This window comes from Belonocnema kinseyi, chromosome 3 (assembly GCF_010883055.1).
Source record: "Belonocnema kinseyi isolate 2016_QV_RU_SX_M_011 chromosome 3, B_treatae_v1, whole genome shotgun sequence".
NCBI lineage: Eukaryota > Metazoa > Arthropoda > Insecta > Hymenoptera > Cynipidae > Belonocnema > Belonocnema kinseyi.
The window spans coordinates 123,735,752-123,754,779 of record NC_046659.1 but is presented as its reverse complement, the minus strand read 5'-3'; the positions used below and the strand labels follow the sequence as shown (position 1 = coordinate 123,754,779).

General features: G+C 25.6%; 1 protein-coding gene across 1 annotated transcript in view; it reads left to right on the top strand.

Moving 5' to 3' along the window:
• Window positions 1-19,028, top strand: part of LOC117169346 (centrosomal protein of 152 kDa-like) — a 44,940-nt gene that overhangs the window by 23,995 nt on the left and 1,917 nt on the right. The window contains exons 8-10 of the mRNA XM_033355685.1: window positions 2,104-2,426; window positions 5,987-6,087; window positions 11,717-13,066. Of these exons, the coding sequence (XP_033211576.1) occupies window positions 2,104-2,426; window positions 5,987-6,087; window positions 11,717-13,066 (1,774 nt within the window). The remainder of the gene's footprint in view (window positions 1-2,103; window positions 2,427-5,986; window positions 6,088-11,716; window positions 13,067-19,028) is intronic.

Sequence of the window (19,028 nt, the reverse complement as noted above, 5' to 3'; positions counted from 1 at the left end):
ATACACTTCCTCCGAAAATCAAATTGTCAAATCTTTCATCCAAAAAACGAATTTTTTAGAAGACAGTTGAGTTCTCAACCAAAGAAGTTGATTTTTCAAAAAAAGAAGAACATTTTCCACCAAGAAAGATGAATTTAAGATCACGAAAGATGTCTTTGACAAAAAGAGATTCTTTTTTGACAAAGTTGAATTTTCAACCAGAGAAGTTGATTGTTCAAAAAAAAAGTTCATTTTTCACCAAGAAAGATAAATTTAAGATCACAAGAGCTGAATTTTATCAAAAAAGATTATTTTTTTTGTAAAATAGTTGAAGTTTCCATAAAATAATTGAAACATCAAACCTAATAGTATAACTTTCAAACAAAGGAGACGATTTTTCAACAAATCAGTTACATTTTTTTGCCAAAGAGTTACGTTTTTTAGCCAAAAAGACGACTTTTTTATAAGATAATTAAATTCTTAACAAAAAATGTCATTTTTAAACAAAAAAGATGATTCTTTGACAAAATAGTTAAATTTTCAAAGTACGTAGATTAGTTTTTAATCAAATATTCAAACCAGAAAGATTAAACTGCAACCGAATCTAAATTGTCGAATCTTAATTCCAAAAACGAATTTTTTAAAAACTAGTTGAATTTTCAACCAGAGAGTTTGATTGTGAAAAAAAGATCATTTTCCGCCAAGAAAGATGAATTTAAGATCACGAATGCCGAATTTGAGCAAAAAAGATTATTTTTCGACAAAATAGTTGAATTTTCAATCAAATAATTAAAACTTCAAACTAAATAGTATACAATTTGGAAACAAAACAGACGATTTTTCAACCAAATAGTTAAATTTTCTACCAAAGAGTTTAGGTTAAGGTTTAGGTCCTAAAAGAAAGGACGAGTTCGTGAACCAGCCATTTTTGAAAAAATTCAAAAAGTCAGCGCATTTTGAAAATTGTTCAGACCACTTTTTTCTGAATTTGAAAATTTTATGTGCGGATATTTATAATATTGAAAAGAACAAACAATTTAACCTTATGACTTTTTTCGATAAATAGAAAATTCTCAGAGTTATAGCGTTTTCAACATTTTTTAAATCAACCGAAAATCAAAATTTTAAGCCAAAAAACGCACGATATGAAAAAAAGTCAAGAGAAGAAAAACATTTTTTTTTGAAAGCCCTGCAAGACTATCATAACAAATTTTTGGATTTTCTTCGAAAATCGAAAATTCAAATTTTGATTGCACAAAAAAATAATGAAAAATAAAAAATTCCATTTTGTAGACAGATTTTTTAGAAGACAATTGAATTCTGAGCAAAAAAGGTCATTCTTATCCAAGAAATTTTAATTTGCAATACGAAAAGATGACCTCTACAAAAAAAAATATTAACTAAATAATTAAATTTGCAAGCCAAAATAGATGACTTTTTTATAAGACAATTAAATTCTTAACAAAAAATGTCATTTTAAACAAAAAAAATATGATTCTTTGACAAAATAGTTAAATTTTCAAGGTGCGAAGATGAGTTTTTAATGAAATATTCAAGCCAGAAAGATTAAACTCCAACCGAAACTAAATTGTCGAATCATTATTCCAAGGAAAGTTTTTTTTAGTAGACAGATGTACTTGTAACCAGAGAAATTGATTGTTCAACAAAAAAACATAATCTTTTATTAAGAAAGATGAATTTAAGATCACGAATGCTGACTTTCAAGGCACGAAGATACGAAGATGAATTGTCAACAAAACAATTAAACTTTCAAATTAAATACTAGCATTTTACGAAGAAAAATGAATTCTGAAACAAAAATATAACAGTAGACTTTTCAACCGAAAAAAATGAACTTTTAACTAAATATAGTTAAATTTTCTTATTGAGTTCTATTAATTCAGTTCGCATATAAGTGGGGAAATGAGAGAAGGGGGAAAGACTGTGAAGAACCCTGCTATAAAGAAATAGGAATTTTGATAATTTATTGACTGAAAAATAACATTTTAAATAAAAATTGAAGTAGATTTTAAGTCCGAGGCCTGCATGTGTTTATTATTATTTTAATTTTTTTTTTTTTTTAATTATACAAAATTTAGAAGATTTCTTTTATTGTGATTTCAGAGTGCAATTGGACCAAACACAAAAGGAGTTAGATCGTGTAAAAGAATTGTATATAGACGTTTGCGGTACAAAAGAACAACTCATGGCGGAACATAGAGAAGAAATAGAAGCTCTTAAAGATAAATATCATAGTATAGAGGCGCAAAAACAAGAATTCGAAAAGACAGTGAAGGATTTGGAAACACAAACGAAAGTTACCGAGAGATTGACGAAGGAGTGCGAAAGCTTTAGAAACAGAGTTACCGAACTTGAAAAAGAACTGACTTGTGAAAGAAAGAAAAGGGACGAGCATATGAAGAAGATACATGTTGAGATTGAGCGTGGTAAGTCAATGTTTTAGGTGAGATTTATTTTTCATTAATTTCACCAATGAAAGTGAAAAGTGTTGAGCGATCTTGAAAACCTTGAAAATATTTAATTCTCCTTAAATTTTGGTTTTAAACCATGAAAACCTCGAAATCTCTTTGAATTTTTTACGAGAGCCTTGAGTTTGATTTTTTGTTTTACTCTTAAAATAGTTATTTCATTGAAATGTACAAAGGAATTGAAATCTTTTAATCGGTTATGAAAGAAAAATGTCGTTTTGAAGAAATCTGGATACTACAAAGTTTGTTGCTTATAAAGATATAATTTATCTTTTGTTCGTTAGAGAATAAATAAAGTGAATTCGGAGCACGTAAATAATTCCGTAATGAATACACACCGGATTTCAAAAGGTTACAAAATAATTTTACAAATTTCCAAATAGTTTAAGACTTCAAAGAATTTGAATATTTTACAAAGATTTTTAAACTTTAAAAAAATTTCAGGGGTTTTCAATATTTTAAAAAGGGTACAACCAGATTTCAAGCATCTTAAATCATTTCTAAATTTCGTCATATTTCAAAAGATTTCACAAATTTCAATGATTTCATACAGATACAAAAGATTTTAGAAAGATTAAAAATATATTGCAAATAATTCATAAGGATTTGAGAAAATTTCAAACGAACACAAAAGATTTTTTAAATAAAGATTAAAGAAAGATGTCACACATATTTTAAAGATTTCATGAAAATTTTAAAGATTTTCCTAAAATTTTAAAAGATTTCAATAGATATCACAAATATTTTTAATATTTTTAATGGCTGCCACGAAGTAGTAAAAGCAGACCCCACTCCGGAAAACATGGAGGTTTGAATTCGGATTTAGCTAGTTTGCACCGCTCGTAGCGCCTCTTGCGGAAAAATGCGAAACCGAGAATTTTTTCAAAATTCTCTGCTTTTTCCTTGACTGATTTTTTATTTGAAATCTTTAATATTAAAATTCCTGCATTTTTAACTTATTACTTTTAACAGAGAATATTTTATAAACGGAATAAAACAGTATTTCATATACAAATTTAAAATTTTCAAATTTATGAAATCAATTCAAACAAAAAAAATCTTTTCTACTATAAAAGATGACTTTTTAACAAAATACAAAACTGATCCATTTTTACCCAACAAAAATGAAATCTCAAACTTAAAATATTTTTTTCAAAAATGGCGAATTTTCAACTGAAAAATATCAGTCTTAAAAAAACGGAAAAGTTACCTTTTCTGTTGAAAAAATTAATTGCAAAAAAAATGTATTTTCGACGAAACAGTTAAATTTTCAACCACACATAAGCCTTCAATCAAAAAAATAAATTTATAACAATGTAGTTTACCTTCAACCCAAGTACTTGAATTTTCAATTAAAAATATTAATTTACTAGAAAATAATTAAACTTTTAACCAAAGAGATAAATTTTCAACTTAAAATGTTAATCTTTAACAAAAAAGTGATTTTTGAACTAAGTGATAGAAGAAATTTCAAAGAAGCATGATTGAATTTTCAATCCAAAAAGACGAATTTAAAAAAAAAAGGTTGAGTTTAACCAAAATGTTGAATTCTCTACCCAATAGTTGCATTTTGATCAAAAAAGATCAAATTTCTCTTGAAGCAGAAGAATTTTTAAATCACTAAAAAAGTTTAGTTTTCATCCAGAAAAGATTCTAGTTGACTTTTCAAAATGAAAAATTAAATTTTTTTGACAAAAAATAATATTCTACGATAAAAATTGAATTTTCAATCGAAAAAGACGAATTCTTTTAACCAAAAAGGATTCATTTTTAACTAAAAAGTCGAATTCTCTAACAAATAGTTGCATATTTTTCCAAAAAGATGACATTTTTCTTCAAATAAATGGATTTTCAATTAAATAAAAACAAATTTTCATCTAGAAAATATTTCGGTATTTTTTTCAACACCCAAATATAATATTAAACAGTAGAATTTTCAAACAAAAATTATGACTTAACAAAATTGTTGAATGTTCAACCAAACACTTAGATTTTCATCCAAGAAAGGTGTAATTTCTGCTAAATCAGGTGAATTTTTAAATAAAAAAGGCAAACTTAAAAAAAAGAGTAGAATTTTCAACCGAAAAGTTACATTTTTATTTAAGAAAATTGAAATTTCTCCTAATAAAGATGAATTAAACCAAAAAAAAACCGGAACAAAATAATTAAATTGTTATCCAAAGAAGGATAATCTTTTTTTAAGTTTTTAACTTTTCCTATTTTTGAAATGTTAATCTTAAATTATTCAGATTTAAGATTCTTTAATTCAAAATAAGACCGTTCAATTTTAAATGCTTTGAATTAGAAATGATGCAATTTCAATTCCTTTCTACAAAAATTCTTCATTAAAAAAAATTCTTAATCTGAAATTCTTCAATTTAACACGCTCTGAATTACAAATGATACAGTTTTAATTCCTTTGAATTTCAAATTATTGAATTTTATCATTCGATAAGCTTTAAATTAGAAATAATATTTCAAATATTTTCTAATAACATTTTCCAATTTTCAAAATTCAATCTAAAAGTGTACAATTTTGAACGCTTTCAATTATAAATAATACCATTTGGAAAACTTGTATTTCAACGCTTTTCCGAAAGATGCGCTACGAACGATGCCAACTAACTAACTCCGAATCTATGCGTCCAAATTTTTCCAAGGCTGCAAATGAGTACAAAAGATTTCACAAATATTTTAACTATTTCCTCGAAATTTTATGTAGATGTCAAAAGAATACAAAAGTACCAGAAACATTTCACCAATATTTCAAAGAATCCATAAGGATTTAAAAAAATTTCGAGAATTTCCAAGCTTTAGAAAAAGGGTACGCCAAAATACAAAAAATTTCAAAGATTGTAAACCAGTTCGTATTTTTTTATAAAACATCAAAATATTTCAAAAATATTACAAATATTCCAGTGATGTCAAATAAATACAAAATATGTATTAAAGATTTTACAAGTATTTCTAAGAATTTATAGAAATTTCAAAAGATTTCAGAACATTTCGAAGGTCAGATGAACACAAAAATTTTTACAAACAAAAATTTAAAGAAAGATTTAACAAAGATTTCAAAAAATTTCACAAAGATTTCAAAGATTTCAACATTTTTAAAAAAGATTTCACATCATTTTTAAGATTTTACAAATATTTTAAATGCTTTAACAGATTTCAAAAAATTCTCCATGGTTTGGAAAGATTTAAAAAATTTAAAGGATTTCAAAGACTTTACAAAGATTTAAAAATATTCCCAAATATTTCACAAAGACGACTTATGTTCGCAAAAAATTAGAAATTTTGTGATTTATTATTCTCCTTTCTATAGAAATGGTTGGCCAATCAAAAAAAAAATGTTTCATTTTCTATATTTATAAGAAACGGTTATTTCATTATCTTATGTAAAAAAGGAGACCTGAAAAAAACTTGATTTTTTGACCTGGAAAACCTGGAAAAGACTTTGAATTTTGTTCCTAGGAATCGCTGGACACCCTGTATAACAATAATTTTATAACTTACAGCGAAAGAAGATGCTTTGAAAGAATTAAGAAATGCGCACCCCGATCATCAAATAAGTCTTCTTATGCCAGACTGTTCCGAGCATTTGGATAAAATTAATCAGGTGTGTTATTTACTTATTAACTATATTCCTCTCTTTTAAATTCCTCTTCTTTTCCCTATTTTCAAAAAAAAAAAATCCCTAATAAGAAAATTCCACTATTTTTTGTTAAAAGTTAGTTCTGTTTGGTTGAAAAGTAATGTTTCTTTGTTAAAAATGCAACTATTTAGATGAAAAATAATCTGTACTAGTTAAAGATTCAACTATTTGAACTATTTGGTTGAAAATTTAATTATTTTGTAGAAAACTGACCTATTTTGGTTAAGGATTCAACTATTATGTCGAAAATTGATCTCTTTTGGTCGATAATTCAACTATTTTTGTAGGAAATTAAGATTTTTGTTAAAAATTCAACTGTTTTGTAGAAAATTTGTTTTTCTAACTTAAAAATGCATGAATGTAGTTGAGAAATCGTCTTTTTTGGTAGGATAAATAATTTTTTGGTAGAAAATTTAACTAAATTGGTTAAACATGCAATTATTTGATTAAAAATTTATCTTTTTTTTTTTTTGAAAATTAAACTACCTAATTGAATGTTGAACTACTTTATTCAGAGTGGCCGCTGGACCAGGAAACCTGGAAATGACCGGGAATTTTACCAAATTTTAGAATAAAAATGTCGTCCAACTTTGATTTCATCCGTTTTTAAATAATTTCCTAAATCGTGATTTTTATAAATTATTATATCATTCAATTTAGAATGCTTAGTTCGTAAATATTTCAATTTAAAAATTTTCCATTTTAGATTTTTTAATTTTAAAAGCATATATTCTAATTCAAAGAATTTTTAAAGGCTTAAAAAATTTGAAGTTTTTAAAATCGAAGATTTTTTAAATAGAAAACAGGGTGGCCGCAGGGACCGGGAATCCGGGAATTTTACAAACTTTCAGAAGAAAAATCTGCCCGAGTTCAATTTTAACAGTTTTTTAAATAATTAAAGTGCAGTTTTGAAGATTTAAACAATTCAAAATTAAAAGCATTTGGAGTTGAAAATTTTTGATAAAAAAAAAACAGTTTTCTTTTATCAACTGTAAATGTAAATAAATAAATTATTTTTTAAATGGATCTATACTTTAAGCATAGGAATCTGAACAATAATTGATTTGATATATTAATAAATAAATTTATTAATATATTATTTCTATTAATTTTTTAGTCATTAAAAAATGTAAACGTGCGTTTTACTATTTTCAACTTAAAAATAAAGCCATAATACAGTAATATTCAAAAAATTTGATTAAATTGAAAATATTGTGTCTAAATTATTTAATTTTTATCCCATTTAATTTGAAATTTCTTAATGTAGAAAAAGAATAAGTATTTCATATTTAGCAATATTTCACTGTTCATTTAAGACGAGTAAATTGAAACCAAATATTAAAAAAAAACACAATTTGAAACTGAATTGTTTTACATAGAAAGCTTTGAATCTTTAGATTTTCGAAGAACTTTCAAACTTTTAGCGTTACAATTTTAATTGTTCTATTTAAAAGGTGTTTAATTTATAAGTGAAATTGTTAAATTTTGACGCATAAAAAGGATTTTGAAAAGATTCAAAATTAATTAAAAGCTTGAAATTTTTAAAGTAATTTGAACGAAATGTGTTAACGGTTTTTTCAGAACTTCTAAATATATTTTAAAATTAATCAACAATTTTTGAAAATCCTGTAAATTAAAAAAAATCCTTAAAATCTTCCATGTCCTTCTTTGATAATTTAAATCTTTTTAAACTTTCAGTTACAATAATTTTTTTAAGTGAAAAATCATTTTTAATTTTCCTAAGAATCTCAAGACAATTTTTTATTCTTTTGAAGTCTTTCACAAATCTTGAAAAAAATTCTACATTTTTTGTTTGAAATCTTCAAAAATCTACATTTTGTTTTACATTTGGCTGTAAGTATTTGAAATTATTTCAAGTTCTACATTTAATTCGAATCTTTTTAAAACTTCTAAATATCTCTTAAAATTACTCTAATATTTTTACAAATTACAAGTGTTCTGTTGTTATTTATAAATTCAAATTAAATTTTTTTTTGTTAAATTTGCAGGATTTTCTCAAAGTTATAGAAAAAATTCAATTCATTTTGAAGTATGTTTAAAAGTTCCGAAAAAATTCTAAAATTATTTTGAATTTGGAAAAATTTAAAACCACTTCTAAATTTCTCAAGATTTTGAAATAAAATTTTAAAGCTTTAAATAATGCCAAGACTATTTAAAATAAAAATAATTGATCTTCTAACTGCAGAAATGTTGATTTAAAAAAAAAAATTCAATTTTTAATGTGTTTTGAAAATTTTTAAAGTTCATTGCTTGATTCTTTAATTTAGACTATTGGAAATTTTAACGTGGATTTATATATTTGGAACTTAATGTGAATCTTTGAACTCTATAATTGATCAAAGTTCTAAATTTTGCAGTTTATTTGCATTTCATTAATATTTGCATTTCATTAAACATTGTTTAATTGAAAAGTGTTAGTACCTTCCATTTGATACGTGTACATTTTTGAGCATTTGAATTCACAATTTTTGAATTGAAAACTTCTAAACTTCAGTTCTAAAAGTTTGGCACTCAAGTGTTCTACTTTGAACGCTTTAATTTGTTGTTTATTACTTTATATGGAAAAATGTTTAAAATATAGTTTGACTTTTTAAATTTCATTGGCCGTGAAAAATTTTCGCGAACCGGGAAAAAACCAGGAAATGAAGAAATTTCTTTTTCAATTTAAACGGCCACCCTGTTTATTACAAAATAATGTTTCTTTATGATTAACATCTTTGGTTAAAAATTTAACTTTTTTGTTGAAAATTCAAGTTTTCGGGTTCATAACTCAAATATAATAGTAGAGAAATTGAACTATTTGGATGAAAATTGAATTATTTGGTAGAAAAATAATCTATTCTGGTTTAGCATTCAACAATTTTATCGAAAATTCATTTCTTTTCGTTGAAAATCCGACTCTTTTAGCAGAAAATTCAACTATTAGAATCAAAACTGAATTATTGATAGGAAATTAATCTATTTTGGTTAAGGATTCAACTATTTTGTCGAATAATTTATCTCTGTTGGCTGAAAATTCAACTATTTTCGTTAAAAATTAAGTTTTTTCTTAAAATTCAATTGTTATCGAAAATTTGTTTTTCTGACTTGAAAATGCACGAATGTAGTTGAAAATTTGTCTTTTTTTATAGAAAAAGTAATTTTCTTGTTGGAAAATTGATCCTTTGGTTGAAAATTCAATTATTTGATTAAAAATTTATCTTTTTGTTTTGATAATTTAACTAGTTAATTGAGTGTTGAACTACTTTAAAAGAAAACATTTTTCTTAAAGATTTACCTCTGGTGAAAAATTCAACTTTCAGGTTGATAACCAATATTATGGTAGGAAATCCGACTTTTTTTTGTAAAAAAAAAAAAAATAATTTTCTTGGTGGAAAATTAAAGTTTTCGTTTAAAAATACAACTACTTAATTGAAAGTTGAACTACTTTGTTAAAAAAAAATCATTTTTCTTTAAGATTCGCCTCTTTGGTCTTCTTTGTAGGTTGGAAATTGAACTATATGGTATAAAAATAACTTTTTTGTTAAAAATTCAACTGTTTTGTATAAAATTCGTCTTTGTACCATAATATTTCAGCAATTGAGTTGAGAATGACACAGTTTAGTTACAAATTCCAGGTATTTTGTTAAAAATTCTTTTCTTTTGAATAAAATTTATTTTTTTCATGGAAAATTGATCTTTTTGCTTTGAAAAATTCAATTATTTAGTGAATGATTCATTGTTTCTTTGTTAAAAATGCACCTTTTTGACGGCAAGTTGCACTGCTTTGTTAAAACTTCATTTTCTTTAAAATTTACTTCTGTCGTTAGAAATTCAGCTTTTTACTAAATATTTTACTTTTCGGGTTCAAAATTCAACCGCCTTCTATAAAATCCATCTCTTTGGTATAAAAATTCAATTGTGGAATAATTTAACTTACCGGTGATGGAAAGTTGGAACGTCTTCTAAAGAAATTATATCTTTGGCTTGGAAATGTCACCGTTTAGTTGAAAATGGAAATGTTTTTAGTTGAATCTTAATCTTTTTCTGTTTTAAAATTTGATCAGTGAGTTGAAAATTGATCTTTGTAGTTTGAACATTCATCTAATTAATTAAAAATTGAACTATTTTGTAGAAAATTCGTCTTTTTGGCTTGGTAACTAAACAATTTAGTTAAAAATTCATGCTTTTGCTGCAAATTCGTCTTTTTTATTAAAAAAAAAGTATTTTCTTATGGAAACTTTATATTTTTTGTTAGAAATTTAATTATTTGGTTAAAAATTAATCTTTTTGTGTTGAAAATTCAACTGTTTGATTGAAAGTTGAGCTACTTTGTTAAAAATTCATTTTTCTTTAAAATTCACTTATATAATAAAAATTTAACTTTTTTTTTAATAGTTCAACTTTTCAGGTTGAAAGATCAGCTGTCTTTTAAAAAGAATGTTCTCTCTATCTTCAAATTTCCACAATTTGTTTCAAAATACAACTATTTCTGATTGAATGTTAATTTTTTTTATTTTAAAATTTGATCATTTGTTTGAAAATGTATCTTTGAAGGTTAAAAGCTCAACTATTTTTTAAGAAGTATACTTTTTTGTAGACAATTTGTCTTCTTAATTCAAAATCCAACAATTTAGTAGAAAGTACATATATTTTGTTAAAAATTCATTTTGTTTGGTATGAAATTAATTTCCTTGGCTGAAATTGGATCTTTTTTGTTGAAAATTGAAATAATTTGAAAATTTAACTATTTTTTTTGAAAAGTAGTTTGTATTAAAAATGTATCGTTTATAAGTTAAAAATTCAAGTATTTGTTTGAACATTAATTTATTTTCTTGAAAATTTGTCTTTTTGGGTAGAAAAATCAACTATCTTCTAAAAAATTCGACTTTTTTGTTTAAAAAATTTTTTAATTAATTCAAGTTTGGATACATTTTTTTTTTACTCAACTATTTGATCGAAAGTTATCTTTATGGATTAAAGTTCGTATTTGGGTTGCAAATGCGTCTATTTTGTTAGTAAGTCTTTTTTGGTTTAAAAATAAAAATAAATTTGCTGGAAATGCAATATATTTTGGACTCAAAAGCTCAAGAATTTAAATTGTTTCATATTAAATTTAATAATGTAGATAGGTCATTTCACGGGGAATTTACCCCCTAAATTTGCTTTTGCATGATCTATTTTTTTTTCGTTCTTTGTTGTAAAATATTTAATACGTATTTTTTTATTTCAATATGATATGCAAAAATTCCGAGAAATAAATGTTTGAAAATTATCGTGTTAAAAAAGTGATCTTCTGAACTTTTTTATATAAATTAAATTTTTATATAAACTGTTTGAAATTTTGTTAATAAATAATTTTTCAGTTCTAAAACAGTTAAGACGATAGCTTTTTTCAATACGATAATTTTCAAAAATTTATTTTTCGGAAATTTTGCAAATCATATATATATATATATTTCACGCAAAAAAAAATTAGGGGGTAAGTCTCCCGTGGAATGACCCATATACATTAATTTTATTTGGAAGAATTTATTTTAGTTCTATTCTAAATTATTCCAATGTTAAACCAATTTTCTGTTCTTAATAAAAGCTCGAGGACGACTGCAAGCGTCTGGAGGAAAAATTATCAGCCGCAATGGTAGAACAGAAAAGAATGACTGACTTGCAAACGGAATTGGACAGTTTGAGACTAAAGCTCGCTCAGTTGGAAATTTCGCAGGAATCCTGGAGGCAGAAGTACGAGAAAGCCGCAGCAGATAAAAGCCACTGTCGTTCCAAAATATCAACGCTCGAAACCATGTTGTCGAATTCGAAAAAGAATTCAACACTCGAGGACTCGAACGACAAGTCTCTATCGAATCAGCTACAGGCAGAGAACGAGACTTTAAAGAAAAAATGCGAGAGTCTTGCGAGTGAAAAGAACGCCTGCCGGGAGAAGATTTTGAAGCTAGAGGTTGATCTTTCAGAGGCAAAGAAAGCCATTTCGAATCTAGAAAGCAAACTGAGAAGAAGTAGCGATGTCTCAAGGTATGAACTGAAGAAAGAGTTGGCTCGCTACAAGGAAATGGTCACGCAACTGACCAGTAAATCGAACACCTCAAAAGAAGATAAAAGCAATGATTCTCTGCTGGATCAACGTGTGAAGCAACTGGAGAGGGATTTGGAGGCGAAGGAGCAAAAGCTGCAGAGATTAAAAGACTTCGAGAAGGTGAAAGAAGACAGAGACCGACTTGTGTCGAAGTTGAAAAATCAGGCCCATCAATTCGAGCAGTTTATCAAGAGCCAGAGACAGGTTTCTGCAGAATTGAATCTCTCGCCGCGCAGTCTGAATGACTACACTGATCTGCAAAGAATGAAGGAAATTACGGCGAAGGAAGTTCGCGAGGATATGGAGCAGCGAGTCGCAGAAGAGCTGAGAACGATTGAAGAGAAGCATCGTCAGAGGCAGAGGCAGATTGAGGAGAAGTATAAAGGCACACTCTTGGATCTTCAGATGAAGTGTCGAGAGAAGGCGAAGGAGGCGGAGGCCATGCGGGAAGTTATGCTTACCGAGAAAGTGAAACTTCACACCTCCTTTAAAGCCCAGGAGCAAATAGTTATGCAGATGATCGAGGCGAAGTTGGAGAGGTTTCATCAGGAACTTTTGGCGAGGAAACTGAAAATTGAGGAGCTGCAGGAAAAGCTGAGATGGAAAGAGAAAGATGCGGACGAGGAGCGAAATGTTATGGCGCAAGTGATGTCGGAATGGGCGACGGAAATTCGAGAAATTAAAACCAAGGAGGTGGAGCTGAACGAGGAAATGTGCAAATCGCGGGAAACCGAGGAGAGATTGAATACGGAGATTAAAGAGCTGAGGGCGAAGGAGAAAGAGATGCAAATCAGTTTCGATAATCTGAAAACCAAGTATCACTCGGCCAAAAAAAGTGCGAGTAATTATAAGGTAGGTTGCAATTACGAGCTTTTAATCAGGGTGGTTCAACTGTACTTTCCAATGCAAAAAGTCTGTCATGAGACTTGAAAACGGCCGTGCCGCGGCGCTAGTAGTAACTTTGTTCTAAAAAAACCATGCATTACCATAGGAAAAATGCATAGAAATTACAAAATAAATATGAAAAATCCTTTAAAATCATTTTATCTTTATAGCGTATAATACTTACGTATTATTTTGTTTAATATAAATAAGCGGCATAATTGACATGAATAAAAAAAAATTGCATGGATATTCAAAACTTATAAAAAATTAAAAATAAATTCATAACGAATACCCAATTAAATAATAAAAAAAATGTCAAAAATATATATTATTATCGAATTATAAAAATTTCCTATTACGATAAGATTTTTAATTGACAAAAAAATAAAATTCCGAAACTTCAAGACCGCCTTGTAAAATAAACGAATTATTAAATTCCCACTAATAATTATTAGTGGATATTTAGTTAATTGATTATTAATTTATGAGCTATTTATAAAATTTAAAATAAGACAAACAACTTATTTAATCATTAATTAATCATTTATTGATTATTTTCGGCAATTTTAAATTTCGTCAAACTAAAATTTCAGCAATAGCAATATTTATGGGAATTTAACAATCCATTTATTTTGTAATTCGGCAATTTTTGTTGTTGCTAATTTATGGTTTTGTTATTCACTTTTTCGTTTTTTTGTATTAGTCCCAGATATTCAAACACTTTTAAATATAGTGATGAAGAACTAATTATTATATCTATATATGACAAATAAGGAATATGATAAATGCAAAAATATTGTTACTCATTACTATTAAATAACCAACTCTTAAATTTGGTATTTTTTTAATCAATTTGACTTTGTAAAGAAGCTAAAATATTTTAACATTTGTATGTCACTCGTAAAGAAAGACAATTAACAAATATTTTTTTGTCTTTGGCAACACTCAAATTAATCAAAAATTATTTTTCGAACTGCTATAATAAATCCATGTTGAAATTAAATTCTGAGATTTGAGACCAAGAAAATAAGTATTATCACCTTGTTTTTAAGTTAATTTAAATATAATTTTCATAAGATTCTTGAGAAAATTTAAAAGATTTTTTAATATTGCAGACGTTTCAGAAAAGAATCTAAAAGATTTTAAATGCATTTTTTTATTTTATAGGATTTTACAATATACTATGAAAAATTTGAGAAGTTGGGAAGGAATCAAGAAATGTTTGATAAATTTTCAAAAATGTTTCCCAGTTTTCAAATATTTGTAATCTATGCAAAACATCTAAAATTCCTGAACATATTTTTAACTGACATAAATTTTTTCAAAATGTTCAAATATCATTGCAAATTTAAAAAAATTACCTTATAATTTTATAAAATTTCCCAGCAAAGTTAAGAAAATTTGTTTATTTTCTTGGAAACTTTCGAAATTGTTTTCAATTGGACTAAATATTTCTTGAATTTACCCGATTTTCGTTCATTTTTATTTTGCAATCTTACCAAATTGAAATATTTTGCTTTAAAAGCTTCTAAGCTATTTTTAGAAATTTTTGGAAATCGTTTTATAAGTTTAAACCCCTTTTTTAATTTTCTCTTAAAGTTTATTTTTCAAAATAAAAAATTATTTAACATTTTCACACGAATATAGTGATTGTTGGTCTACCAATTCGCCACCTGGTGCCGAAAACTGGAACTAGAAAGAGTAGGTACAATTTTAAAGATGTATTTTAATTTTTACATAAAAATGTTTTTACGACTGTTTTGCGAAGTTTGAACAAATGATTGAATACTAAAAACAAATCTTCATCAAAAACAATTTGTTTTAGATACAATTTCCATTTTATACAGTGAAAAAACACATTTTGTCAAAAAGGTTTTTAATCAAAAAAACAATTATATTAATGTTTGATGTAAATTTCAATGCATTGTAAGCTCAAATAAAATTTAATCAATGTATGTAGCCACAACTTTTATCCACATTCTGTTAAGAATACGAATAATAGACGATTGGAATTAAAATACGAATTCTAACTTAACATTTTGATCAGATTTTTAAATATTAAATATTTCATGTAAATTCCGTATAAAACCCTTTGTTTCCGATAAATATTTATTTTTAGTATCCAATAAACTTTAAATTCCACAATATAGTCGTTAAAACACTTTTATGGACAAATTAAATTGCATATTTAAAATCGTACCTATTCTTTCTAGTTAGAATTTTTGTCACCAGATAGCATATCGCAGTTTAACCATTCACAATAAGGAAAATTCTTTTTTTTTTAGTCTTCTGAGACCTTCTAAACCTTGTAATCTCTAAAATTTGTTCAAATTTTTCCTGCATTTTTTTGTTATTCTGCAAAATTTTAAATATTACCTGAAAATCTTTCAGATTTTTTATGAACTTTTTTTGAAATCTTCTAAAATCTTTTAAAATAATCTCTAAATTAATTTTTCGAAGTAAAATTATTTTAATTTTTCCTAGGTACCTGAAAAAAATATCTTTTATTTTCATGAAACTTTACAAAACTTACTCAAATTTTATCTAAAATTGTGTAATATGGCAAAATTGCAAAATTTTACTTTAAAATTTTTCACACTCTTTTAAAAAGTTGTAGGAAATAATTCAAAAAGTTTTGTGAAATTTTTTCGATGTTCTCTTGAAATTCCTTACAAAATATTCATCAAAAAATTTCCCATGAATTTTAAGTACTTTTTTTTAAACCCTGACAAAATTCAGTTTGCCTAAAAAGTTTTGAAGTCTTGAAAAATTGAAAAAAATTATCTCAAAGTCTTTCATATTCTTAAACCCGACATTAAAAATTTTTTAAACTTAAAATTATTCTTTTAAAATAAAAACGAAACCATTTCTCCCAAATCTTTAATAATTGTTAAAAAGCTTTTCTTCTATTCGGTGTTTTAAAGGGTGTTCGCTGAGTTCAATTTTATAACCTGATTTTTACACCGAAGCGATAAACATCGGCATAATTAATGGCCGTTTTCAACACATGGGTCGTTTTCAACCCTCGGTGACAGGAGGTTGCTTTTAAGGGATCTTATTAAATAATTTATCTAACTTGGGTTATAAATCCTATTAAAAAAAGTCTGTCTAAAGTCGATTTTAAGCAGTTTTTTTTAAATTAATCATTTCTATTATATATTATATATAACCTTTTTTATTATATCAACTGTAAATATTGATAAATAATTTTTAAATTCTTTTTTTTTTAGATTCTAAATCCTTTAAAAATTTAAGAATTTCCAGAATTTAATGCCAAAACTCTTGACTGCTTTAATTCGTAAGTCTTAGTCATTGTAAAAAATGTAAAAGCCTGATCGAAAATTTATAAACTATTTATAACATAAAAATGCTTCATAATTATATATTCGTAATAGCAAGCTTTTATTCAGTTTAAAATATTTTTTGAGTCTAAAAGATTCAAACCCATTCGATTTGAAATTTTTTAATTAAGAAAAAGAATAGCTGTTTAATATTGAGCAATATTTTACTTTTCATTTAAGACGAGTAAATTGAAACCAGATATTTAAAAAAAAAATGGTTCTATTTGAAAAATGTTATTTTTCACTTATTATTTGTAAAAAAAATTTGAATTGATTTCAGTTAATTTAAACGAAGTGTGTGTGTCGACATAATTCGTCTATTAGTATAATAATTTCGGTACAAATAACCACGGCCCAAGGTGCCAAAAAAATGTTGAGTTTTGCAGATTTCAAATTGAAAACTTGGAGGCTTTTCCTATGAAAATAAAAAATGATTCTTCATTTTGAATAATTATTTTACGATAATATATTAAAAGATTTTAAAAGATTTTCGAAATAGTCAAAAAATAATGTGGAATATTTTATGGCCACTTTTTTATTTACAGCCATTTTTTTTAAATTGAAAAAATTCGATAAATATCGGTTAAAATAAATCGAATTGTTCATAACGTTTTTTAGAAAATGTTTAAACATCTTCCTAAAATCTTCGAGATTCTTTTTTGACAATTTCGGAAGACTTTTAAAATCTTTTAGAAGAATTTGTCAACATGTAAAATCATTTTCAATTTCCCTAGGTAACTTAAGAAAATATTTTTATTCTTTTGAAGCCTTTAAAAATTCTCAAAAAGTTTCTAAATTTTTCATCTGAAATCAGCAAAAAAGTACTTTTTGTTTTAAATTAGGCTGTGGCTATTTGCAGCGTAATTTCGGTATGAGTAGCCGAATTTTTGTCAGTGCATACACCTGGTTTGAATTATTTCAAATCATTTCAAAATTTTTAATAATTTAAAATTTTTCAAAACTTAAAATTACTACAATTTTTATTTAGAATTTCTGAAAAATCGTACAAATTATTTTAAAATTGAATAAAGTTAAAAAAAACGTCTAGATTTCTCAGGATTTTAAAACAAAATTTTGAAGCTTTTGAAGGACGTTTAAACTATTTAAAATGAAAATAATTTAACTTCTAATTTAAGAAGTATTCAGTTACAAAAAATTTAATTTTTCAATTTTTATTGTTTCTAGTTTAAAATTCAATTTCAATATAAAATCATAAAGGTTTGAAGAAGATTAAAAATTGTATCTTATGTTAATTTCTTTCATATGAAATTATCATTTGTAGACAAAAGTCGTCAAGATTCCAAATCTTCAACAATTTTAGGTTATGTTATCGTTTTAATTTGTCGTTTCGTTTCTATCATCGTTTTTACGGGAAATTTACGTTTTTTAAAAACAAAATCCATTAGATTTTAAAGCTTTATAATTTGTCTTTAATTTTATTATATGTGAGGTTAGCGGTTTAAACTTAAAATTTGTATTCTTAAACAAAAATCATTAAATATAAATACAAAGCTTGTTTTTAATATGATACAATTTACAAGCTTTAATATTTTCGGTTTTTGGATTAGTGTTTTTCGTAGAAAATTTGCATTTATTGTTTTAATAAATTTCAAAAAATATTTACAAATTTTAAACAATTTTATGATTTATTTTCGTGTTTTTCTCTGGAATTTGGTATTATTATTCAAAAACAATTAGATTTCAAAGAAGATAAAAAAAATATTCTACTATTTTAGATTAAAAGCTAACAGTTTTCACCGGAAATTTATATATAGATTTTAAAGCAGCCGGTTGAATATTCCATTCGTTAAAGTAACCCATTCCTGGCCACAACTAGTTGCCGTCGATAAAATTTAGTGAATTTTTGTATTGTACTTTGTATTTACCTAATTAACACAATTATTTCAAAAAATTTCCAAAATTTCCTTACCTGTTCTCCGCCATGCGGCGCAGACTTTCTTTTTTTTTTGGAACGATGGCTACAGTGTATTTTTTATGTTTAAATTTCTACTATTTCAAGTAAATATTCCATCATTTTAGGTGAAAATTCATATTTTTGATTTAATAATAATATTTTTAATTGAAAATTTTACTATTTAACTTTTGGTTGAAATTTCGTGTATTTTGTTGAAAATTTGTCTTTTCTGGTAGAAATTAATCTGTTTGGTTGAAAATTTATCTTGTTTATTTGAAAATTGAATTTTTTGGTTTAAAATGTGTCTTGAGTTAAAAATATAATTTTTTAATTAAGAGTTCATGTATTTATTGAAAAATCGTTTTTTGTAGAAAATTAATCTTTTTGGTTGATAATTTAATTTTTTTTTAATTCATCGATATTTTTTAAAATGCAAAATTTTTACTTGAAAACTTAGCAATCTGAAGTGTTTTAAATTGAATTGAAGATAATACCGACATCAATTTTTCCTAAATATGTATTGAATTCTAAATAGGTGTCAAAACTAAGAAGATAAAATACAAAATTGAATTACGAGGGTAGTTCAATAAGTCCTTAGAATGGCCAACAGATGGCGTGCGAATCGCTCCAAATCATCTGTTTTCAGTCAGCACCACTCCCGACTAGATATATG